Consider the following 22,297-nt stretch of genomic DNA (forward strand, 5'->3'; position numbering starts at 1 on the left):
CTCATGTCTGGAACCATTCTGGTAAATTTCCTCCACCCTCTCAAGGACACTCACATCGCTCCAAAAGTGTGGTGACTAGAACTGGATGCAATTCTCTGCTTGTGGCCAAACTAGAAATTTATACAGGTTCAGCATAACTTCCCTGCTTTTGTCCTCAATACCTCTATTTATGAAGCCCAAGATCCCATATGCTTTGCTAACTACTCTCTCAATGTGTCCTGCCACCTTCAAAGAACTATGCACATGAATTCCCAGGTTTTTATTCCTACAAATATACTTCATTCATATAAATCTGTAAAAAAATGCATTCTAAAACAGTTCAAAACAGCACAAGTTGACAGTCCAAAAAGTGCAAAGGTGCTATTGCACCTCGTCTCGATGCATCTGATAATACTGATACTATTTGTATTCCACAGTTGCTTTGAAATCACAGGCAATATAAATGGATTGGGAATGTCAATGGACAGGAACCATTAATGGATTGGGAAAGTCAATGGACTGGAAAATATCTGGATTGGGAAATTCTATGGACTGAGTTATATCAATGGATTGGGATATTGTGAAACATCAATGGATTAGGAAACAGGAATTAAAGGGACAGATGAAAGGTTTGCAAACATCAATGGATTAGAATGTGCAGAAGCAGGAGAAAATGATGCCATTTTAAGTCGGGTGTCGGGGGGTGAGGAGGAACAGACCAGGGCTATTTTACTCTCTATCTCACTCCTTTCTTCTATCTGGTTCATTAAGTTTTCTTCAATAGAGGGGTGAGTTGCCTCACAACCCTTCCATTCCATTTTACCTGCCATGTACATTTTACAGCAAAATCATATCTGGTGTATACAGCCCGAGGGGTTTCCCATGGGTCCAGTTCCTTAGTTCACTATGGCGGGAGGACCTTACACAGTGGTCTTTCCACATTGAGCCTTTGCAGTGGCTACCCCAAGCTTTAGTGTGTCCCTCAGCACGTAGTCCTGGACCTTGGAATGTGCCAGTCTGCAACACTCGGTCGTGAACAACTCTTTGCGCTGGAAGACCAGCAAGTTTAGGGCAGACCAAAGAGATTCTTTCACCAAATTGATGGTCCTCCAGCAGCAGTTGATGTTTATCTCGGTGTGCATCCCTGGGAACAGCCCGTAGAGCACAGACTCCTGTGTTACAGAGCTGCTTGGGATGAATCTCGACAAAAACCACTGCATCTCTTTCCACACCTGCTTTGCAAAGACACATTCCAGAAGGAGGTGGGCAACTGTTTCTTCCCCACCTACTCAGCAGAGATGACATCTGTTATTGAAGCAAAAAGCAGAACCGACCTGATGCACAACATGAAACCAGCAGCCAGAACATTATATGACTTGAAATTAGCCAAGGCAGTTGTGCAAAAGACAGTGAGACACTGCGCAAATAAACACTGGACAAAATCACAAATGTAACAATGCTTTCAAAAGCAAATCTCCCGAGTATGCTCACACTCGTCAAGCAGAGGTGACTTTGCTGGCTCAGGCACGTTCGCAGGATGGAAGATGACACATTCCCAAGGGTATTCTGTATGGGGAGGTCGCCGGAGACAGAAGACCAGTTGGATGCCCAAAGCCCCACTTCAAGGATGCCTGCAAGCAGGACATGAAGGCCCGAAACATCGATTTTCACACATGGGAGACACTGGCCAACAACAGAGGGAAATGGTGATATTACCCATGGACTGGTGTGTGCGTCACCATGACGATCAGTGACTACAGCAGCTTGACAGCAGGTGCCAAAATGGAAAGCAGCGACACCTGATAATCCCACCTCATATGTGTCACTTGTGGAAGAACCTGCCTCTCACAGATTGACCTCTTCAGCTATCGGACAAAGTGCACCATGGGAAACTATCCCATCGCCAATGGATTTGCTGCACGTCCATCATCTCATGTCGAAGGAAGGATGACGACGACATCTACAACCATGGCGGCCCATCGTGCCTGTGGCAGCTCTTTCATTTCCTTTCAACGATTTATCGAAATTCCCTTTTCAACCTTACGATTGAGTCTCCTTCCACCATCCTCTCAGGCAATACGTTCCAGACCAAAATCAACAACAACTTGTGTGTACATTTCTAGAGCACCTTTAACTTACGGGAGTGTCGGAAAGCGAAATTTGACCCCGAACCACATAAGACCATATTAGAGCAGATGGCCAAAAGCTTGGTCACAGAAGTAGCTTCCATGAGTGTTTTAAAGGAGGGAAGAGAGGTGGAGAGGCGGAGAGTTCAGGGAGGGAAATATCAGGCTTCGGGCCTGGACAGCTGATGGCACAGCCGCCAGCGGTGGAGCGATTAAAATCAGCGATGCTCAAAAGACCAGAATTGGAGCAGTGCAGGAATGTCGGGGGGAGTGAACCAAATAAAATCCGGCCCTTTGTATCCCCCTCACAGCTGACATTCCCACCTAGCTATTTATTATCAATCAATTTCGCTCTTGCAGTTCTATTTCACACCTCGAGATGTCAGTCTCATGCCATTTCACAGCAAGCTGCATACAAGCTTACTTGACTGCCAGTCGAATACTGTGTTGAGTGGACAAGGATCTTCTTCTCTTGCAGTTTCTCCAAATGATAGGTGTTCATTCTTGCCCCTGCACTTCAAAGAAACTGGGAAAAAAACATTCTTAACATTTTCTCACATTCACACACCCATTTACCCCAGTGATAATTCACAACATTTTCTTTGTACCATCGCCATCTACATAACTTAACATAGTTAAATTAAATTCGTGACAAAGCGCTGGCGATAACATTGTTCTTCCCCAAAATATGTACAATTTTCAAATGATCAGGCTGCAGCAACAAACTCCATCTAAATATTCTAGTATTTTGGTTTTTAAACTTATCCACAAACGTTAATGGGTTATTGTCAGTTTATATTAGTGTTTCTTTATAGTCCTGGCGGACATATACTTTGAAATGTTTGAGAGGCAGCAAAAGTCCGAAGGTTTCTTTTTCCACAGTGGAATACTTTTTTGATGCCAATTTAGTTTTCTTGAAAAGTACCCTACTGGCTTCTCTATGCCCGATTTGTCATCCTGCAATTGGACTGCACCAACCCCCAGGTCGCTAGAATCGATCGCTATTTTAAAGGGTTTCGCAAAAGTTGGAGCAGCCAACACTGGTTCATTAGGTAAGATTGCCTTTAGCGGCGAGAGGGAGAGCGAGGTGACAGCTGGGTAAGTGAGTTTACAACTTATATGAACTTATCTTTTTGTTTCGGAAGTTTCTTTTTGCAGCGGCGACAGGGAGAGCGAGGTGGCAGCTGGGTAAGTAAATCCTATATATTTGGGCAGCGGCTGAACCCGAGACCCTACACCTGTAGTGTCTCCCACCCGCCCTCCTCCTCTGACCAAAAAAAACGACTCGGTGGTGTGCAGATAAGGTAAGGCTTTTTCTATTTATTTTTTTTTCGTGTGATTGGTAAAAACTTTTCGTTCCTTTTTCATTTATCTAAGTTAAGACTAAGTTAAGCTTAAGATTAAAAATGGCAGGAGGTCTCAGACCCGTGTTATGCTCCTCTTGCTCAATGTGGGAGCTCAGGGACACGGCTGATGTCCCTGACTCCTTCACGTGTTGGAATTGTGTCCAGCTGCAGCTCTTGTTAGACCGCATGACGGCTCTGGAGCTGCGGATGGACTCACTTTGGAGCATCCGCGATGCTGAGGAGGTCGTGGATAGCACGTTTAGCGAATTGGTCACACCGCAGATTAGGATTGCTGAGGGAGAAAGGAAATGGGTGACCAAAAGGCAGAGAAAGAGCAGGAAGGCAGTGCAGGTGTCCCCTGCGGTCATCTCCCTCCAAAACAGGTATACTGTTTTGGATACTGTTGAGGGAGATGGCTCACCAGGGGAAGGCAGCAGTAGCCAGGTTCATGGCACCGTGGCTGGCTCTGCTGTTCAGAAGGGCGGGATAAAGAGTGGAAGGGCTATAGTCATAGGGGATTCAATTGTAAGGGGAGTAGATAGGCGGTTCTGTGGTCGAAAACGAGACTCCCGAATGGTATGTTGCCTCCCAGGTGCACGGGTCAGGGATATCTCAGATCGGCTGCAGAACATTCTGAAGGGGGAGGGTGAACAGCCAGTTGTCATTGTGCACATAGGAACCAATGATAGAGGTAAAAAACAGGATGAGGTCCTACAAGCAGAATTTAGGGAGATAGGAGCCAAGTTAAAAAGTAGGACCTCAGGGGTAGTAATCTCAGGATTGCTACCAGTGCCACATGCTAGTAAGAGTAGAAATGAAAGAATAGTCAGGATGAATGCGTGGCTTGAGAGATGGTGCAGGAGGGAGGGGTTCAGATTTTTGGGACATTGGGACCGGTTCTGGGGGAGGTGGGACTATTACAAATTGGACGGTCTACACCTGGGCTGGACTGGAACCAATGTTCTTGGGGGTGCTTTTGCTAACACTGTTGGGGAGGGTTTAAACTAATGTGGCAGGGGGATGGGAACCAAATGAGGAGGTCAGTGGACAGAAAGGAGGTAGTAACTAAAGCCTGTAAGGAACTAGATAATGAAGTCAGTGTGACTAAGGGAAAGAGTAGACAGGGAGCAGATGATGAACGCAAAGGGACTGGTGCATTTGTTTTAATGCAAGAAGTGTAGTAGGTAAGGCAGATGAACTTAGGGCTTGGATTAGTACCTGGGAGTATGATGTTATTGCTATTACTGAGACTTGGTTGAGGGAAGGGCATGATTGGCAACTAAATATCCCAGGATATCGGTGCTTCTGGCGGGATAGAGAGGGAGGTAAAAGGGGTGGAGGAGTTGCATTACTGGTCAAAGAGGATATCACAGCTGTGCTGAAGGAGGGCACTATGGAGGACTCGAGCAGTGAGGCAAGATGGGCAGAACTCAGAAATAGGAAGGGTGCGGTAACAATGTTGGGGCTGCACTACAGGCCTCCCAACAGCAAGCGTGAGATAGAGGTACAAATATGTAAACAGATTATGGAAAGATGTAGGAGCAACAGGGTGGTGGTGATAGGAGATTTTAATTTTCCCAACATTGACTGGGATTCACATAGTGTTAGAGGTCTAGATGGAACAGAATTTGTAAGGAGCATCCAGGAGGGTTTTCTAGAGCAGTATGTAAATAGTCCAACTCGGGAAGGGGCCATACTGGACCTGGTGTTGGGGAATGAGCCCGGCCAGGTGGTTGAAGTTTCAGTTGGGGACTACTTTGGGAATGGTGATCACAATTCCGTAAGATTTAGAATACTCATGGACAAAGACGAGAGTGGTCCTAAAGGAAGAGTGCTAAATTGGGGGAAGGCCAACTATACCAAAATTCGGCAGGAGCTGGGGAATGTAGATTGGGAGCAGCTGTTTGAAGGTAAATCCACATTTGATATGTGGGAGGCTTTTAAAGAGAGGTTGATTAGCGTGCAGGAGAGACATGTTCCTGTGAAAATGAGGGATAGAAATGGCAAGATTAGAGAACCACCGATGACAGGTGAAATTGTGAAACTAGCTAAGAGGAAAAAGGAAGCATACATAAGGTCTAGGAGGCTGAAGAAAGGCGAAGCTTTGAAAGAATATCGGGAATGTAGGACCAATCTGAAACGAGGAATTAAGAGGGCTAAAAGGGGTCATGAAATATCTTTAGCAAACAGGGTTAAGGAAAATCCCAAAGCCTTTTATTCATATATAAGGAGCAAGAGAAAGGATTGGCCCACTCAAGGACAAAGGAGGAAAGTTATGCGTGGAGTCAGAGAAAATGGGTGAGATTCTAAACGAGTACTTTGCATCGGTATTCACCGAGGAGAGGGACATGACGGATGTTGAGGTTAGGGACAGATGTTTGATTACTCTAGGTCAAGTCGGCATAAGGAGGGAGGAAGTGTTGGATATTCTAAAAGGCATTAAGGTGGACAAGTCCCCAGGTCCGGATGGGATCTATCCCAGGTTTCTGAGGGAAGCGAGAGAGGAAATAGCTGAGGCCTTAACAGATATCTTTGCAGCATCCTTAAACACGGGTGAGGTCCCGGAGGACTGGAGAATTGCTAATGTTGTCCCCTTGTTTAAGAAGGGTAGCAGGGAAAATCCAGGTAATTATAGACCGGTGAGCCTGACGTCAGTGGTAGGGAAGCTGCTGGAGAAGATACTGAGGGATAGGATCTATTCCCATTTGGAAGAAAATGGGCTTATCAGTGATAGGCAACATGGTTTTGTGCAGGGAAGGTCATGTCTTACCAACTTAATAGAATTCTTTGAGGAAGTGACAAAGTTGATTGATGTGGGAAGGGCTGCAGATGTCATATACATGGACTTCAGTAAGGCGTTTGATAAGGTTCCCCATGGTAGGCTGATGGAGAACGTGAAGTCGCATGGGGTCCAGGGTGTACTAGTTAGATGGATAAAGAACTGGCTGGGCAACAGGAGACAGAGAATAGCAGTAGAAGGGAGTTTCTCAAAATGGAGACGTGTGACCAGTGGTGTTCCACAGGGATCCATGCTGGGACCACTGTTGTTTGTGATATACATAAATGATTTGGAGGAAAGTATAGGTGGTCTGATCAGCAAGTTTGCAGACGACACTAAGATTGGTGGAGCTGCAGATAGTGAAGGGGACAGTCAGAGAATACAGCAGAATATAGATAGATTGGAGAGTTGGGCAGAGAAATGGCAGATGGAGTTCAATCAGGGCAAATGCGAGGTGATGCATTTTGGAAGATCCAATTCAAGAGTGAACTATGCAGTAAATGGAAAAGTCCTGGGGAAAATTGATGTACAGTGAGATTTGGGTGTTCAGGTCCATTGTTCCCTGAAGGTGGCAACGCAGGTCAATAGAGTGGTCAAGAATGCATACGGCATGCTTTCCTTCATCGGACGGGGTATTGAGTACAAGGGTTGGCAGGTCATGTTGCAGTTGTATAAGACTTTGTTTCGCCCACATTTGCAATACTGCGTGCAGTTCAGGTCGCCACATTACCAAAAGGATGTAGATGCTTTGGAGAGGGTGCAGAGGAGGTTCACCCAGGATGTTGCCTGGTATGGAGGGCGCTAGCTATGAAGAGAGGTTGAGTAGATTAGGATTATTTTCATTAGAAAGACGGAGGTTGAGGGGGGACCTGATTGAGGTGTACAAAATCATGAGAGGTATAGACAGGGTGGATAGCAAGAAGCTTTTTCCCAGAGTGGGGGATTCAATTACTAGTTGTCACGAGTTCAAAGTGAGAGGGGAAAAGTTTAGGGGGGATATGCATGGAAAGTTCTTTACGCAGAGGGTGGTGGGTGCCTGGAACGCATTGCCAGCGGAGGTGGTTGACGCGGGCATGATAGCGTCTTTTAAGATTTATCTGGACAGATTCATGAATGGGCAGGAAGCAAAGAGATACAGACCCTTAGAAAATAGGCGACATGTTTAGATAGAGGATCTGGATTGGCGCAGGCTTGGAGGGCCGAAGGGCCTGTTCCTGTGCTGTAATTTTCTTTGTTCTTTGTTCTTTGAGTGAACCTTTCAAAGTACAGAAGTGATGACGAGGTTAAAAAGGTCTGAACAGTTGAGGTGACTGAGCGGTTTCAGCTTCTCTGTTCAGGTTGCAACTTTCACTGGAGGCATGTGTTTAAATCCCACTTCTGACAACTTGATTTTCAGTTACTTTGCAGAGCTTCCTTGAAGGTTTGAGGCAGAGTAAATACTGAGGAACTGTTTCTAACTGCTGAACGGTCACTAACCGAAGGTTACAGATTTAATGTGACTCACAAAACTGGAAAGAACTTGAGGAAAAATTCCTTTCTGCAACGTGTGGTTAGGATTTCAGTTATGTGGATAGATTGGAGAAGCTGGGGTTGTTCTCCTTAGAGAGGAGATTTGATAGAGGTGTTCACAATCATGAGGGGTCGTGACAGACCCGATAGAGAGAAACTGTTGGTAGAAGGATTGAGACTCAGGTAAAAGCTGTGGCTCAGTTGGTCACACTCACCTCGAAATCACAAGCTTCTGGGTTCAGATTTCACAGCTGACACTCCAGTGCAGCACTGAGGGTGTTAAAGGTGCTGCCTTTCAGGTGTGATGTTAAACCAAGACCTGGTCTGCATGTTTGGGTGAATGTAAAAGATCCCATGCTGCAATTTCAAACAAGTGAAGAGCAATTCTCCCTGGTGTTGTGATCAATATTTGCCCCTCAATCAGATCAGTTGGTCATTATCACATTGCTGTTTGTGAATATCAGCTGCTGCATTTCTGACATTACAACAGTGATTACACTTCAAAAGTATTTCATTGTCTACAAAGTGCTTTGATATGTTCAGTGGTCTTGAAAGGTGCTATATAAATGCAAGTCTTTTCTTTCTTTATCACAACACATTGCTGTGTAAAAAATGGTTCTTCATGTCACCTCTGGTTCTTCTGCCAATCACCTGTTATCTGTGTCCTCTGCTTACTGACCCTTTTACCACTGGAAACAGTTTCTCCTTATTTAAACTATTGAAGAACTTCATGATTTTGAACAAATGTGTCAAATCTTTTCTGAATTTTCTCTGCCGCAAGGAGAACAACCCCAGCTTCTCCAATCTCTCCACATCACTGAAGTCCCTCACCCTGCTACCATTGTGGCAAATCTCTTTTTTATTCTTTCACGGAATGTGGGCATCGCTGGCAACGCCAGCATTTATTGCCCATTCCTAACTTCCCTTGAGAAGGTTGTGGTGAGCTGCCTTTTTGAGCTGTTGCAGTCCATGTGGTGTAGGTAAATCCACAGTGCTGTTCGGAAGGGAGTTCCAGGATTTTGATCCAGTAACAGTGAAGGAACGGTGATATAGTTCCCAGTCAGGATGGTGTGTAGCTTGGACGGGAACTGGCAGATGGTGGTGTTCCTATGCATCCAATGTCCTTCTAGGTGGTCGAGGTCATGGGTTTGGAAGGTGCTGTCGAAGGAGGCTTGGTAAGTTATTGCAGTGCATCTTCTAGATGGTACGCACTGCCACCACTGTTCACTGGTGGTGGAGGGAGTGAATATTTAAGGTGGTGGATGGGGTGCTGATCAAGCGAGCTGCTTTGTCCTGGATGATGTTGAGCTTCTTGAGTGTTGTTGGAGCTGCACTCATCCAGGCAAATGGGGAGTATTCCATCACGCTCCTGACTTGTGCCTTGTAGATGGTGGACAGGAGGTGAATGATTCACAGCAGAATTCCCAGCCTCTGACCTGCTCTTGTAGCTGCGGTATTTATATGGCTGATCCAATTCAGTTCCTGCTCAATGGTAACCCCCAGAATGTTGATAGTGAGGGATTCAGCAATGGTAATGCCATTGAATGTCAAGGGGAGATGGTTAGATTCTCTCTTGTTGGAGATATTCATTGCCTGGCACTTTTGTGGGTTGAATGTTCCTTGTCACTTATCAGCCCAAGCCCAATGTTGTCCAGGTCTCTCTACATGTGGACACGGACTGCTTCAGTAGCTGAGGAGTTGCTAATGCTACTGAACATTTTGGAATCATCAGCGAACATCCCCACTTCTGACCTTATGATAGAGGGAAGGTCATTGATGAAGCAACGGAAGATGGTTGGGGCCTAGGACACTACCCTGAGGAACTCCTGAGTGCTGTTCTGGGACTGAGATGATTGGCCACCCACAACTATCACCATATTCCTTTGCGCTAGGTATGACTCCAACTAAAGAACAAAGAACAAAAATTACAGCACAGGAACAGGCCCTTCGGCCCTCCAAGCCTGTGCCGATCCAGATCCTCTACCTAAACATGTCGCCTATTTTCTAAGGGTCTGCATCTCTTTGCTTCCTGCCCATTCATGGATCTGTCTAGATACATCTTAAAAGACGCTATCGTGCCCGCGTCTACCACCTCCGCTGGCAACGCGTTCCAGGCACCCACCACCCTCTGCGTAAAGATCTTTCCACGCATATCCCCCTAAACGTTTCCCCTCTCACTTTGAACTCGTGACCCCTAGTATTTGAATCCCCCACTCTGGGAAAAAGCTTCTTGCTATCCACCCTGTCTATAACTCTCATGATTTTGTACACCTCAATCAGGTCCCCCCTCAACCTCCGCCTTTCTAATGAAAATAACCCTAATCTACTCAACCTCTCTTCATAGCTAGCACCCTCCATACCAGGCAACATCCTGGTGAACCTCCTCTGCACCCTCTCCAAAGCATCCACATCCTCTTGGTAATGTGGCGACCAGAACTGCATGCAGTATTCCAAATGTAGCCGAACCAAAGTCCCATACAACTGTAACATGACCTGCCAACTCTTGTACTCAATACCCCGTCCGATGAAGGAAAGCATGCTGTATGCCTTCTTGACCACTCTATTGACCTGCGTTGCCACCTTCAGGGGACAATGGACCTGAACACCCAAATCTCTCTGCACATCAATTTTCCCCAGGACTTTTCCATTTACTGTATAGTTCAATCTTGAATTGGATCTTCCAAAATGCATCACCTCGCATTTACCCTGATTGAACTCCATCTGCCATTTCTCTGCCCAACTCTCCAATCTATCTATATTCTGCTGTATTCTCTGACAGTCCCCTTCACGATCTGCTACTCCACCAATCTTAGTGTCGTCTGCAAACTTGCTAATCAGACCACCTATACTTTCCTCCAAATCATTTATGAATATCACAAACAACAGTGGTCCCAGCACGGATCCCTGTGGAACACGTCTCCATTTTGAGAAACTCCCTTCCACTGCTATTCTCTGTCTCCTGTTGTCCAGCCAGTTCTTTATCCATCTAGCTAGTACACCCTGGACCCAATGCGACTTCACTTTCTCCATCAGCCTACCATGGGGAACCTTATCAAACGCCTTACTGAAGTCCATGTATATGACATCTACAGCCCTTCCCTCATCAATCAACTTTGTCACTTCCTCAAAGAATTCTAGTGGAGAGTTTTCTCCCTGGTGGCCATTGACTTCAATTTTGCAAGGGCTCCTTGATGTCCTTGGCAAGAGCAGTCACTGTCTCCTCACCTCACCTCTTGAGTTCAGCTCTTTTGTCCAAATTTGGGTCAAGGTTGCAACGAGGTCAGGAACCAAGTGGCTCTGGCAGAACCCAAAATGAGCATTGATGAGCAGGTTACTGCTGTGTAAGTGCTGCTTGATAGCACTGTCAATGACACCTTCCATCACTTTACTGATGATCAAGAGGAGGCTGATGGGGCAGTAATTGACAGGGTTGGATTTGTCCTGCTTTTTGTTTGCAGGACATACCTGGGTAATTTTCCACGTTGCTGGGTAGATGCCAGTGTTGTAGCTGGACTGGAACAGCGTGGCTAGTGGCGCGGCTAGTTCTGGAGCATAAGTCATGCTGGGGACCTCAGGAGGAGGTCGAGATGCATCATTTAGTTAATACCTCTGTCTGAAGATGGTTGCAAATTATTCAACCTTGTATTTTGCACTGATATGCTGGTCTCCCCTATCATGCAGGATGGGGATGTTTGTGGAACCTCCTGTTGATTGTTTAATTATCCACCACCATTCAGGACTGGATATGGCAAGACTGCAGAGCTTTGATGTGATCTGTTGGTTGTGAGATCACTCAGCTCTGTCTATTGCATGCTGCTTCCGCTATATGACATGCAAGTAGTCCTGTGTTGTAGCTTCACCAGGTTGACACCTCATTTTTAGGTCTGCTTGGTGCTGCTCCTGACATGCCCTCCTGCACACTTCATTGAACCACTATTGCTCCCTTGGCTTGATGGTAATGGTAGAGTGAGGGATATGTCAGGCTATGAGGTCACATATTGTGTTTAAATACAATTCTGCTGCTGCAGATGGCCCACAGTGCCTCATGGATGCCCAGTTTTGAGTTGCCAGATCTGTTCATTTCTTCCCTCAGATATAATTGGAAAAAATTCCAAAGGAATGCATGAACTAAATAAAAAGGAGAGAGAAATAAATACTGACAAAATAGATGGCAGCATTTGCAAGGTAAAAAGATTTATAAGTTTTATTATCGATGAGTGAGAGGAATATATCACACTTTGGGGCTTCTGTAAGTGGATTTACTGTTAATTTTGGGAATTGATAGGAAGCTGCTTCATAGTTGGTGGAACAAACTCCCGCCCTTGGGGTGGAGCCAACAGCTGCATCCGTCCAATAACAGACAATGTAGAAGTACTGTATCAGGCCTTGTTAGCTCAGTTGGTAGAGCATGAGACTTTTAATCTCAGGGTCTTGGATTTGAGACCCTTGTTGTGTGGTTGTTCTTCCCTTTTTCAGACTTCATCGGCAGAGAGTTCAAGGGGTGTTTGAAATTAAATTCAACAACATCACCAGATTTCCAACTCCCCCCCCCCAGCCCCCCTCCCAGTGTAGTTGAATAGACCCTCAACCTCTGCCCTCCCCCTTCCCTTCCCTCACAGAACTGCAACAGGGATCCCCTTGTCCTCACTTTCCACCCCACCTGCCTCAACAGCAGCACCGTGGCGCAGTGGTTAGCACTGCAGCCTCACAGTTCCAGCAACCCGCGTTCAATTCTGGGTACTGTCTGTGTGGAGTTAGCAAGTTCTCCCTGTGTCTGTGCGGGTTTCCTCCGGGTGCTCCAGTTTCCTCCCACAAGCCAAAAGACTTGCAGGTTGGTAGGTAAATTGGCCATTATAAATTGCCCCAAGTATAGGTAGGTCGTAGGGAAATATAGGGACAGGTGTGGATGTGGTAGGAGTATACAATTAGTATAAATGGGTGGTTGATCGTCGGCACAGACCATGTGGGCCGAAGGGCCTGTTTCAGTGCTGTATCTCTAAACATAAACACATCCAAAGGATCATCCTCCACCATTTCCGCCACCTCCAGCGTGATGCCACCACCAAACGCAACTTCCCCTCCCTTGTCAGCATTCCAAAGGGATTGTTCCTTCCACGACACCCTGGACCACTCCTCCATTACCCCAACACCTCTTCCCCTTCCCATGCAATCGCAGGAGATATAATACCTGCCCTTTTCCCTCCTCTCTGCTCATTATCTAAAGCCCCAAACACTCCTTTTAGGTGAAGCAGCGATTTACTTGTACTTCTTTCAATTATGTATACTGTATTCACTGCTCACAATGCGGGCTCCTCTAAACTGGGGAGACCAAAAGCAGATGAGGTGGAACACCTCTGCTCAGGCCGAAAGCATGATCCTGAGCTTCTGGTTGCTTGCCATTTCAACACTCCCCCCTGCTCTCATGTCAACATTTCTGTCTTTGGCCTGCTCCAGTGTTCCAGTGAAAATCAACCCAAGCTCGAGGTGCAGCACCCGACCTTTTGATTCGGCACTCTACAGCCTTGTGGATTGAACATTGTGTTCAGTAACATCACAGCATGACTGGTGTCAGGCAACCACAAGCATTAACACACTTTGTCCCAGGATAGCTTTGTTATTTAATCTCTCCTGCCCTCTGCACTATCAAACACCGTCCCCTTTGTTCTCTCCCACATGCCCCTCCCCTTCACTTGTTTAAAACCTAATTCTTTTCTAACCTGTGTCAGTTCTGATGAAAGGTCACAGACCAGAAATGTTAACTCCGTTTCTCTCACCACAGATGCTGCCAGAGCTATTGAGTATTTCCAGCACTTTTTGTTTATATTTCAGATTTCCAGCACCTGCAGTATTTTGCTTTTATTGTGTCAGAAAGTCTTTCCTTCATTCAGGACTCTGACCTCTCTCCAGAATCTCTCTGCTAAAGATTGAACTTTATCTCATTTCACTCACAGCTCAGGGTCAGTGTGGCACAGTGGGACTTCTGGCTGTGTCCCCCTTCACAATCCATCAGTACTGAGAAAACAATGGGGAATATTACTCACATGTTGTGTTCTGCAACTTTTTACAAACACTTCAATGTATATATTGTCTTCCAAAGCAGTGACAGAATGGTGGCTTTAGTGTGTTGTTGAAATAGCTTTGTTGAGTTCGTGCTGTACTAATAGTTTAACAGTTCTTGGTTCAATCCCAGGTTTTGGCACTTTCAACCTCTCCTGTGTCTTTTTCTTTGTCTCCAATTGTCAAGCTGCATGATTTACTCTGAAATTAGCACCAGAGAACCAAGGCACCAGCGAGCATGAGGAGCTGAAATTAGCACAGATCAAATCCACTTAATATTTCTGACTGAAGATGGTTGCAAATGCTTCAGCTTCATCTTTTGCACTGACGTGCTCAGCACCACCATCATTGAGGATGTGAATGTTTTTGGAGCCTCCTCATCTTGTTAGTTATTTAATTATCCACCACCATTCACGACTGGATGTGGCAGGACTGTGGAGCTGTGATATGATCCCGAAGGAGATATCCGTGCGCGGAGTGGCGGGATGTATGGAGAGTGATCCTGAAGAGGGTGTCCGAGCCTGGAGTGGAAGCTTTCCGTGGAGGTGCAGGAGTAGGCCATTCAGCCCCAGTGTTTTATAAAGGTTTAGCATAACTTATTTGCTTTTACTCTATGCCTCTATTAATAAAGCCAAGTGTCCTGTTTGCTCTTAGCAACCTTTTCAAACCTTGATCAAAAACACACCAATCTTCCTCCCAAACTGTATCACTTCACAATTCTCTGTGTAAAATTTTAACTGTTGTGTGAAAGCCCATTTTACCAGTGTGTTTAAGTTCCTCTGAAGTGTGTTACTGTCACTGGCATAGGACCAGATTCTCGAGCATTCTTTGATGCTATCTCCGTGGAAAGAGAAATCTTACATACGAGCTCAAATTGGGATTTTGTGTGTTTATTATCTTTCCTCATCCACCAGTATAAGCACAAATCTGTCTCATAATGTACAGTCTAAGAATGTGCCAATGTTGCAATGTGGTGATAAATTCTTCAGTGTCACAATGTACTCACCAACTGTTTCACTACTTTTCTGATTTCTGGATCCAAGTTTGTAGCTTTCTGCGATCTCTAGTGGCTTAGGGTTGAGCCTCACTTCAACGAAGAAACGGAAAATTATGATTTAAAGATTACACTGTCAATCATTCACATCTCTGTCTTCTCCTGAACTTCGAGTTCAAATTTGTTTGTGAAGTTGATTCACACGTTAAGACAGCACAGTCTTTGCCTTTGTGAAGGAAGTGATTTGGGAATGGTTGTTTGAAACTGTCCCTTCTTGCACAGAAATTCAGTGCAAATACTTGATCACTCAATTTCCTTGAGAGAAATTTGTTCACAATCGCATTCGACACGGAAACTGCCTCAGCATTAATCTCACTGAAGCAGAATGTGACCGTGTTATATGTTTCAGAATGTTGGTGCCGTTATTTGTCGCTTTTAACCGAGACTGGGACACAGGGCAAGTTTGATCCGCGGTTGGAATATATTATCATTCAGGAGCAAGAAAAATCAAAAGGAACAAAATAAGAAAACCCAGTCTCTGGATTTGAGAATCTGTAGATCCGCTTTGGGAAAGTGAATCAGAGCAGAATGAAGGGTGAACTGTCCAGAAGAGATGAAGACACAGCTCAGTCAACACGTTCCCCTGGTTTATGATTCGTAATCTCTGACCTGCGCTTATAGCCACAGCATAGATGTGACTGGTCCAGTTACGTTTCTGGTCAAGATGTTGATGGTGGGGGATTTAACGATGATAATGCTTCTGAATATCAAAAGGTAGATTTTTTTCTCTCTCATTGGAGATGTTCACTGCTTGGCACTTGTGTGGACAGAAGGTTGCTTGTCACTTATCAGCTCAAGCCTGAATGTTGTTCAGGTCTTGCTGCTTGCAGGCACAGACTGCTTCAGTATCTGAAGAGTTGTGAGTCATCATCTAACATTCCCACTTTTGACTTACGTTGAAGAGAAAGTCATTAATGAAACAGCTGAGGATGTTTGGGTCTAGGACACTACCCTGAGAAACTCCTGAGGCAATGTCCTGGGCTGAGATGATTGGCCTCCAAGAACCACAACATCTTGCTTTGTGCGAGGTATGACTTCAGCAAGTAGAGAGTTTTCCCCCTGATTCCCATTGACTTCAATTTTGCTGGGGATCCTTGATGCCACACTCACTCAAGGGCAATCACACTCACCTCTCCTCTGGAATTCCACTCTTTCGTCTCTGTTTGGACCAAGCTGCAATGAGATCATACGAACATAAGATCAGAAGAACGAGTAGCAGGAGTAGGCCATTTGGCCCCTGGAGCTTGCTCCGCCATTCAGTAGGATTATGGCTGACCTGATCATGACCTCAACCCCACTTTCTTGCCTGCCCACATAACCCTTGGCTCTCTTGTAGATAAAAATCTTGAAGACATTCAATGACCCAGCCTCCACTTTTCTCTGCGGTAAAGAATTCCAAAGATTAATGACCCTCTGAGAGAAGAAATTCCTTCTTAAATGAAAAACCCCTAAATCTGAATCTATGTCCCCTTGTTCTAGATTCCACCACGAGAGGAAACATCCTCTCAGCATCTACCCTGTCAAGCACCCTCAGAACCTTATATGTCTCAATACGTTCTCCTTTCATTTTTCTCAACTCCAATGAGTATCGGTCCAACCTGCTCAACTTTCCTCATAAGACAACACCTTCATCACAGGAATCAATCCAATGAACCTTCTCTGAACTGCCTCCAATGCAAGTATATCCCTCCTTAAATAAGGAGACCAATACTGTACACAGTACTCAAGGTGTGGTTTCACCAGCACCATGTACATTTGTCGCAAGACTTCTCTACTTTTATACCCCATCCCCCTTGCAATAAAGGGTAACATTCCATTTGCCTTCCTAATTATTTGCTGTACCTGCATGGTAACTTTTTGTGATTCATGCACGAGGACACCCAGATCCTTCTACACTGCAGCATTCTGCAATCTCTCACAATTTAAATAATATTTTCCTTTTCTATTCTTCCTACCAAAGTCGATAACCTCACATTTTCCCACATTCTCCTCTATCTGCCAAATTATTTCCTGGAGCTGAGAGACCCTGGCAGAACCTAAATTGAGCATCGATGATCAGATTATTGCTAAGTGTGTGGTGCTTGATCGCACTGTTGGTGACATCTTCCATCGCTTTGCTGATGATTGATAGTAGACTGATGGGGCAGCAAGTAGATGACTGTGTTGTCGCTCTACTGGAACAGCTTGGCTGAGGGCGCAGCGAGTTCTGGAGCACAAGTCTTCAGTACTAGAGCCGGAATGATGTTCGGGCCCATAGTCTTTGCTGTATCGAGTGCCTGCAGCTGTTTCTTGCCATTATGTGGAGTGAAGCAAATTGGCTGAAAACTGGAAGCTGTGATGCTGGGGAACTCAAGAGGCCAAGTTGAATCATCCACTGAGCAATTTCTGACTGAAGATGGTTTCAAATGCTTCAGCTTTATCTTTTGCACTGACGTGCTCGGCTCCACCAACATTGAGGATAGGGATGTTTTTGGAGCCTCCTCATCTGGTTCGTTATTTAATTGTCGACCACCATTCATGACTGGATACCTAGTTTCTCAGGGCAGTGTCCTAGGCCCAAACATCCTCAGCTGTTTCATTGATGGCTTTCTCTTCAACATAAGTGAGAAGTGGGAATGTTCGCTGATGATTCCAACTCCTCAGATACTGAAGCAGTCTGTGCCTGCAAGCAGCAAGACCTGAACAACATTCAGGCTTGAGCTGATAAGTGACAAGCAACATTCTTTGATCTGATCCTGAGGGAGATATCCGTGCGTGGATCGGCGGGATGTATGGAGAGTGATTCTGAAGAGGGTGTCTGAGCCTGGAGGGCAGAATCTGTGGAGAGTGGTCCTCAAAGGATGTCCGTGTCTGGAGATTTAGGATCTCTGAAGAGGGTCTCCAAGCCCCTAGTGCTGGGATCTTTGGAGAGTGATCCTGAAGTGGGTGTCCGAACCTGGAATGGCGGGATCTGTGGAGAGTGATCCTGAAGTGGGTGTCCGAGCCTGGAGCGGCGGGATCTGTGGAGAGTGATCCTGAAGTGGGTGTCCGAGCCTGGAGTGGCAGGATCTGTGTAGAGTGATCCTGACGAGTGTGTGTAAACCTGGAATGGAAGCTTTCTGTGGAGGTACAGTCAGAGGCCATTCATTCCCAGTATTTTATAAAGGTTTAGCATAACTTACATGTTTTTACTCTGTGCCTCTATTAATAAAGCCAAGTGTCCTGTTTGCTCTAAGCAACCTTTTCAATCCTTCTAACATTGGTGTACATTGTCTCTCTGCTCCTGCACCCAGTTTAGAATTGTAACCTTTCATTTATATGGCATTCTTCCTTCCAAATTGTATCACTTCACACTTCTCTGTGTAAAATTTCATCTGTTATGTGAAAGCCCATTTTACCATTTTTTTTTAAGTTCCCCTGAATTGTGTTACGGTCACTGGCATTGGACAAAATTCCTGAGCATTCTTTGATGCTATCTCCATAGACAGAGCAATCTTTTACGCGAGCTCAAATGTAGGATTTTGTGTGTTTTCTATCTTATTTCACCCACCAATATAAGCACAAATATGTCATGTAAATCTTGTTCACTGCAGTCCCTGCTGCTGTTTTCTGCCTATATTTACAGACTTTAATCTCAACCTCGTCACCATGTTCTCGAATATATTCAGGGGGCATCAGCAGAGAAAATGTTCAACAAGCGTGGCAAGTGCAAGGAAATGTTTATTTATGTCATTATGTCATGAACATAATATACAAATTTTTACATGTGTGAATCATCAAGATGTGTCTTCATAAATGGAACCCCGTCACAATAAACACTGTCACCTTTCAATGTTTAGCGGACAGGTTTGACGGCCTGATGTGTGTGATTCCCATATTAATGTGTTTGTACAAAGTTCGGGGAAAGATGGAGATATGAATAATTTACAGGGAAATCTTTTAAACATATTACCACATCTCTCACTCACAAAGATCTGCAAACACATGGATTCCAAAAGAACCTGAGTACAAAATCACCTAAAATAAACACTGCCAGAGAGACTTGCGATAACCTGTAGCTCAGGGAAAGTACATGATGTTATGGAAGGGATTCTGTTTCTTTTGTTAAAATATTTTTTGAAGAAGTCATAATCAAACTGAATAAGTGTAGGACCAGTTCTTTTTCAAGAGGGCACCAAAAGAACCAATTTGGCAACTATGTTTACTGGTTGTCACATGATTCAAGTTAAGTATAGAACAGAAACCCTGGTAACAGGGAGAAATGTGGACAGAGAAGTCAGTCATGCCCCTTGATTGGACAAGCTTGGCAGCAGCAGCGCAAACCTAAGACGGCAGAAAACTCACAACCTTTGGTTGTAGCAGTCAGTGTGTTTTACCTGCTGGAGTGAACAGCTGATAAAGTTAGCCTGAAGAATCGTCAAGGAAGGAGAGAAGACCACAACCCAGTTTGTTTTCCAGAAAATCCTTAAAAGACCCTGAGAAGTCCACTGAGTTAATTCATCTTGTCGCATGTCTTTGAAGAAGGCCTGCTAAAATTAATTCTCAATGCCTTCTGAAAAGAACTGTTCTAAAATACCCTAGTGACCTGTCTACGTATACTCGGAAGTTAGACTGCATTCCAGTTTTGGAGCAACATATCTCATCTGATGATTTCTTCAAAAATGAGCAAATAAACAGCCCAAGAGGTTGTTTTTGTCTGTAACGGAGTGCTGAATTTTTAAAAAAATCCCTTTTATTTTTTCAGCTATCCGGTGTGTGTGTGTGTGCATGTGGCTCGAAGATAAAAAAAAAGGACTTTAAAAGTTGGTAAAGGTGAAAAAGGAACTTTTAAAATTTCCACCTGTGTGGTTATGCTTTACTTCATGACTAGTTAAAACTTGTTTGACAATAAATGGATAATTTTGTTGTTCATTAAAGAAACCTGGTCAGTGTCTTCTATTCTGGGAAAAATAGAGTACATGATTGACTGTATCAGTATGTGGGAAAAGCTCACATAGATGTTGTGACCTGTGGAGAAGTGGGATGAGAATAAAGAGTGCCTTCCTCTGCCCTTAGTTGTCACAGCACTTGTGATCTGGCTCGGTAGCTTAATTGGTTCGAGTGTTTGTCTTAGAATCAGAAAATCTTGGATTCATATCATTGCTTCAAAAGTTTAGCTATCAATCATTTGCATCCATTTTCTTGTGAACTTTAACTTTTCTTATGAATTTCATTCACAAAAGAAAACAGCTCAGTGGTTGCCTTTGTGAAGGATGTGAGTTTGAAATGGCTGTTCCTGCTCGTACAGATGTCCAGTGCTAATATGACAACGGCAACTCAATCCCCTACAATTTCTTTGAGAGCAATGTGTTTGCAGTTGCATTTAACCTGGAAAACAGCTCAACATTAATCTCACTGAAGGTAAGTGTGACCGTGTTGTATGTTTCAGAGTGTTTGTGCCATTTTGTGTCTCTTTTCACCAAGACTATAACACGACGCAAAGGGGAGGGTTGATCCGAGGTTTAGAATATATTATCATTCAGGAGCAAGAAAATCAAAAGGAACAAAATAAGAAAACCCCGTCTCCAGATTTGAGAATCTGTAGATCCGCTTTGGGAAAGTGAATCAGAGCAGAATGAAGGGTGAACTGTCCGACTGCCCAGAAGAGATGACGACACAGCTCAGTCAGCACGTTCCCCTGGTTTATGATGCTGGAACATTCCTCACACAGAAATTATTCAATCAATATTCATCTGCCAAGTCGGTCTGAGGCTGTCCCTCTCTGATCATGTGGAGTTAAAGCAATTCTTCCAGTCAGTTAGTTCAGTTGTCATTTCATGAGAAATTCGAAGTAATCATGACTTCGTCAGTGACCTCATGGTTCAGGTGTCTGAGTGATGTTAATCATGATGTGATCAAATGATTGTATGTTCCACTCTTTCCGTGGTGGGTTTTCACACTGAGTAGAAACGTGTTGGACATGGTCTGGAAATGTTTCACACCACTCCATTCCCAACAGGCCATGACCTGATGTGATGGAAATGTCATTTACTAAAAGAAGCTACATTTCCATCATTGCACATCTGGATGCACAGTCAGGATCTGAGCTGAAGGTGACCATCCTGCCCAAATTTCCATAGAGGCAAAAAAGACATGTGATGGGTTGCTGGCACAAAGCTGGGTGATGAAGTGTTTGAGAGGTTAAGATGATGGATTGTTAATTCCTTCTGTTTTACATGTATGAATTTGAATCCCATCTGCATCAACAGTTTATAAAATGCTCAATACATTGTTTCTTTGTAATTCACCAGCTTTTGCAGAAAGTAGGACTGAAGCTGTTGCAGTACCTGTTAGAAAGATAGTCTAAGTTATTCTGAAGCCATCTTCCAATGTCATCTACATGTAAGCAGGATTTTAAAGGATAAGATGTAGTTTTTAAAAGTCATTTCAATCTTACTCGAGTCTTTACAAAGAAGCCAGGTAAATCTCGATAAAAAGTCATATATATTTAGAGATCTTTTAAAAGCACTTCAATCCTGTTAATAAAAAGTCAGATGTAAATTTAAGAACTCTGATAAGGCCTTGCTAAAAAGTGACATACAATTAAGAAACAAAATACAACATTTAAAATGTCTGAACTCCCTCTGAAAGTTGACCCCTGCTGCTGCCGGTGTCTTCCTGGAATAGTGGAGCTGTTGTGTCAACAGAAAAGTCCTTCCCGAGCACCCCTGAGCCTGTTGGTACCGGCTCTAATCCAACCCAGGTAAAAATCAGGGTACGTTGTGGGCAATGAGCCCAAATTGCTGAACTACAGGTCCCTGTCACTTTAAAGAGTGGGCTGGTGCGATTATGATCAGAGGCTCCTTCTAAGCACATTTCTCACCACCACAACTTCCAGATGCTGGTGTTAGTGTGTGCATGTACTGGCAGTTGCAGTGCTGTTCAGACCCTCAATAGCAGTGAAAGTCTCAGAGTTCACCACTATTGGGCTGCAAAATCCAGGCCAATATCTCACAGTCCTGTTAGATTTGCTCTCCCTCTGTACAAAATCAAACTCCACACATTGTCTTTCACTCACTCCTGTTTCCAGCCCTGACGGTGCTGAAATCCCCTCTCAAAGGTGCACAATCCAGTTGATTTCTGATCAAATACCTCCTTCCTCATTCAATAGAGGAAACAGAGACATGAACAGGAGTCAGGTGCAAGAAAGTTTCACCAACAGAGCAAAGAAAGGCACCAACAAAAGTCACACCTACTTTCCAAATCATTTCACTGGAATATTCTTTCACTTGTTTTGTAAGTGACTGCAAAAAATCTGAAAATGAGCACCATGAGGTTTGTGTTCACTAGTCACTTGTTCTCCTGTGTTTGTCTGTCAGGTTTGTAATTCAATTTGTATTGGATATTGAAGAGAATCTCTTTTCAGATGATTGCACATTGTACTGTGTTTAAAGCAACCAACTTGTAAAATGGCAGATAATGAATGTTT

The 22,297-nt window shown here is 44.4% G+C and overlaps 1 protein-coding gene across 1 annotated transcript in view; it reads left to right on the top strand.

The window, feature by feature from the left end:
• Positions 1-6,840: 6,840 nt before the first annotated feature.
• The window catches only part of LOC137365864 (histone H2B 1/2-like), a 70,470-nt gene continuing 55,013 nt past the window's right edge, over positions 6,841-22,297 (top strand). The window contains exon 1 of the mRNA XM_068028107.1: positions 6,841-6,987. Coding sequence (XP_067884208.1) covers positions 6,841-6,987 — 147 coding nt within the window. The remainder of the gene's footprint in view (positions 6,988-22,297) is intronic.

Source organism: Heterodontus francisci, unplaced genomic scaffold, assembly GCF_036365525.1.
Source record: "Heterodontus francisci isolate sHetFra1 unplaced genomic scaffold, sHetFra1.hap1 HAP1_SCAFFOLD_58, whole genome shotgun sequence".
Classification (NCBI taxonomy): domain Eukaryota; kingdom Metazoa; phylum Chordata; class Chondrichthyes; order Heterodontiformes; family Heterodontidae; genus Heterodontus; species Heterodontus francisci.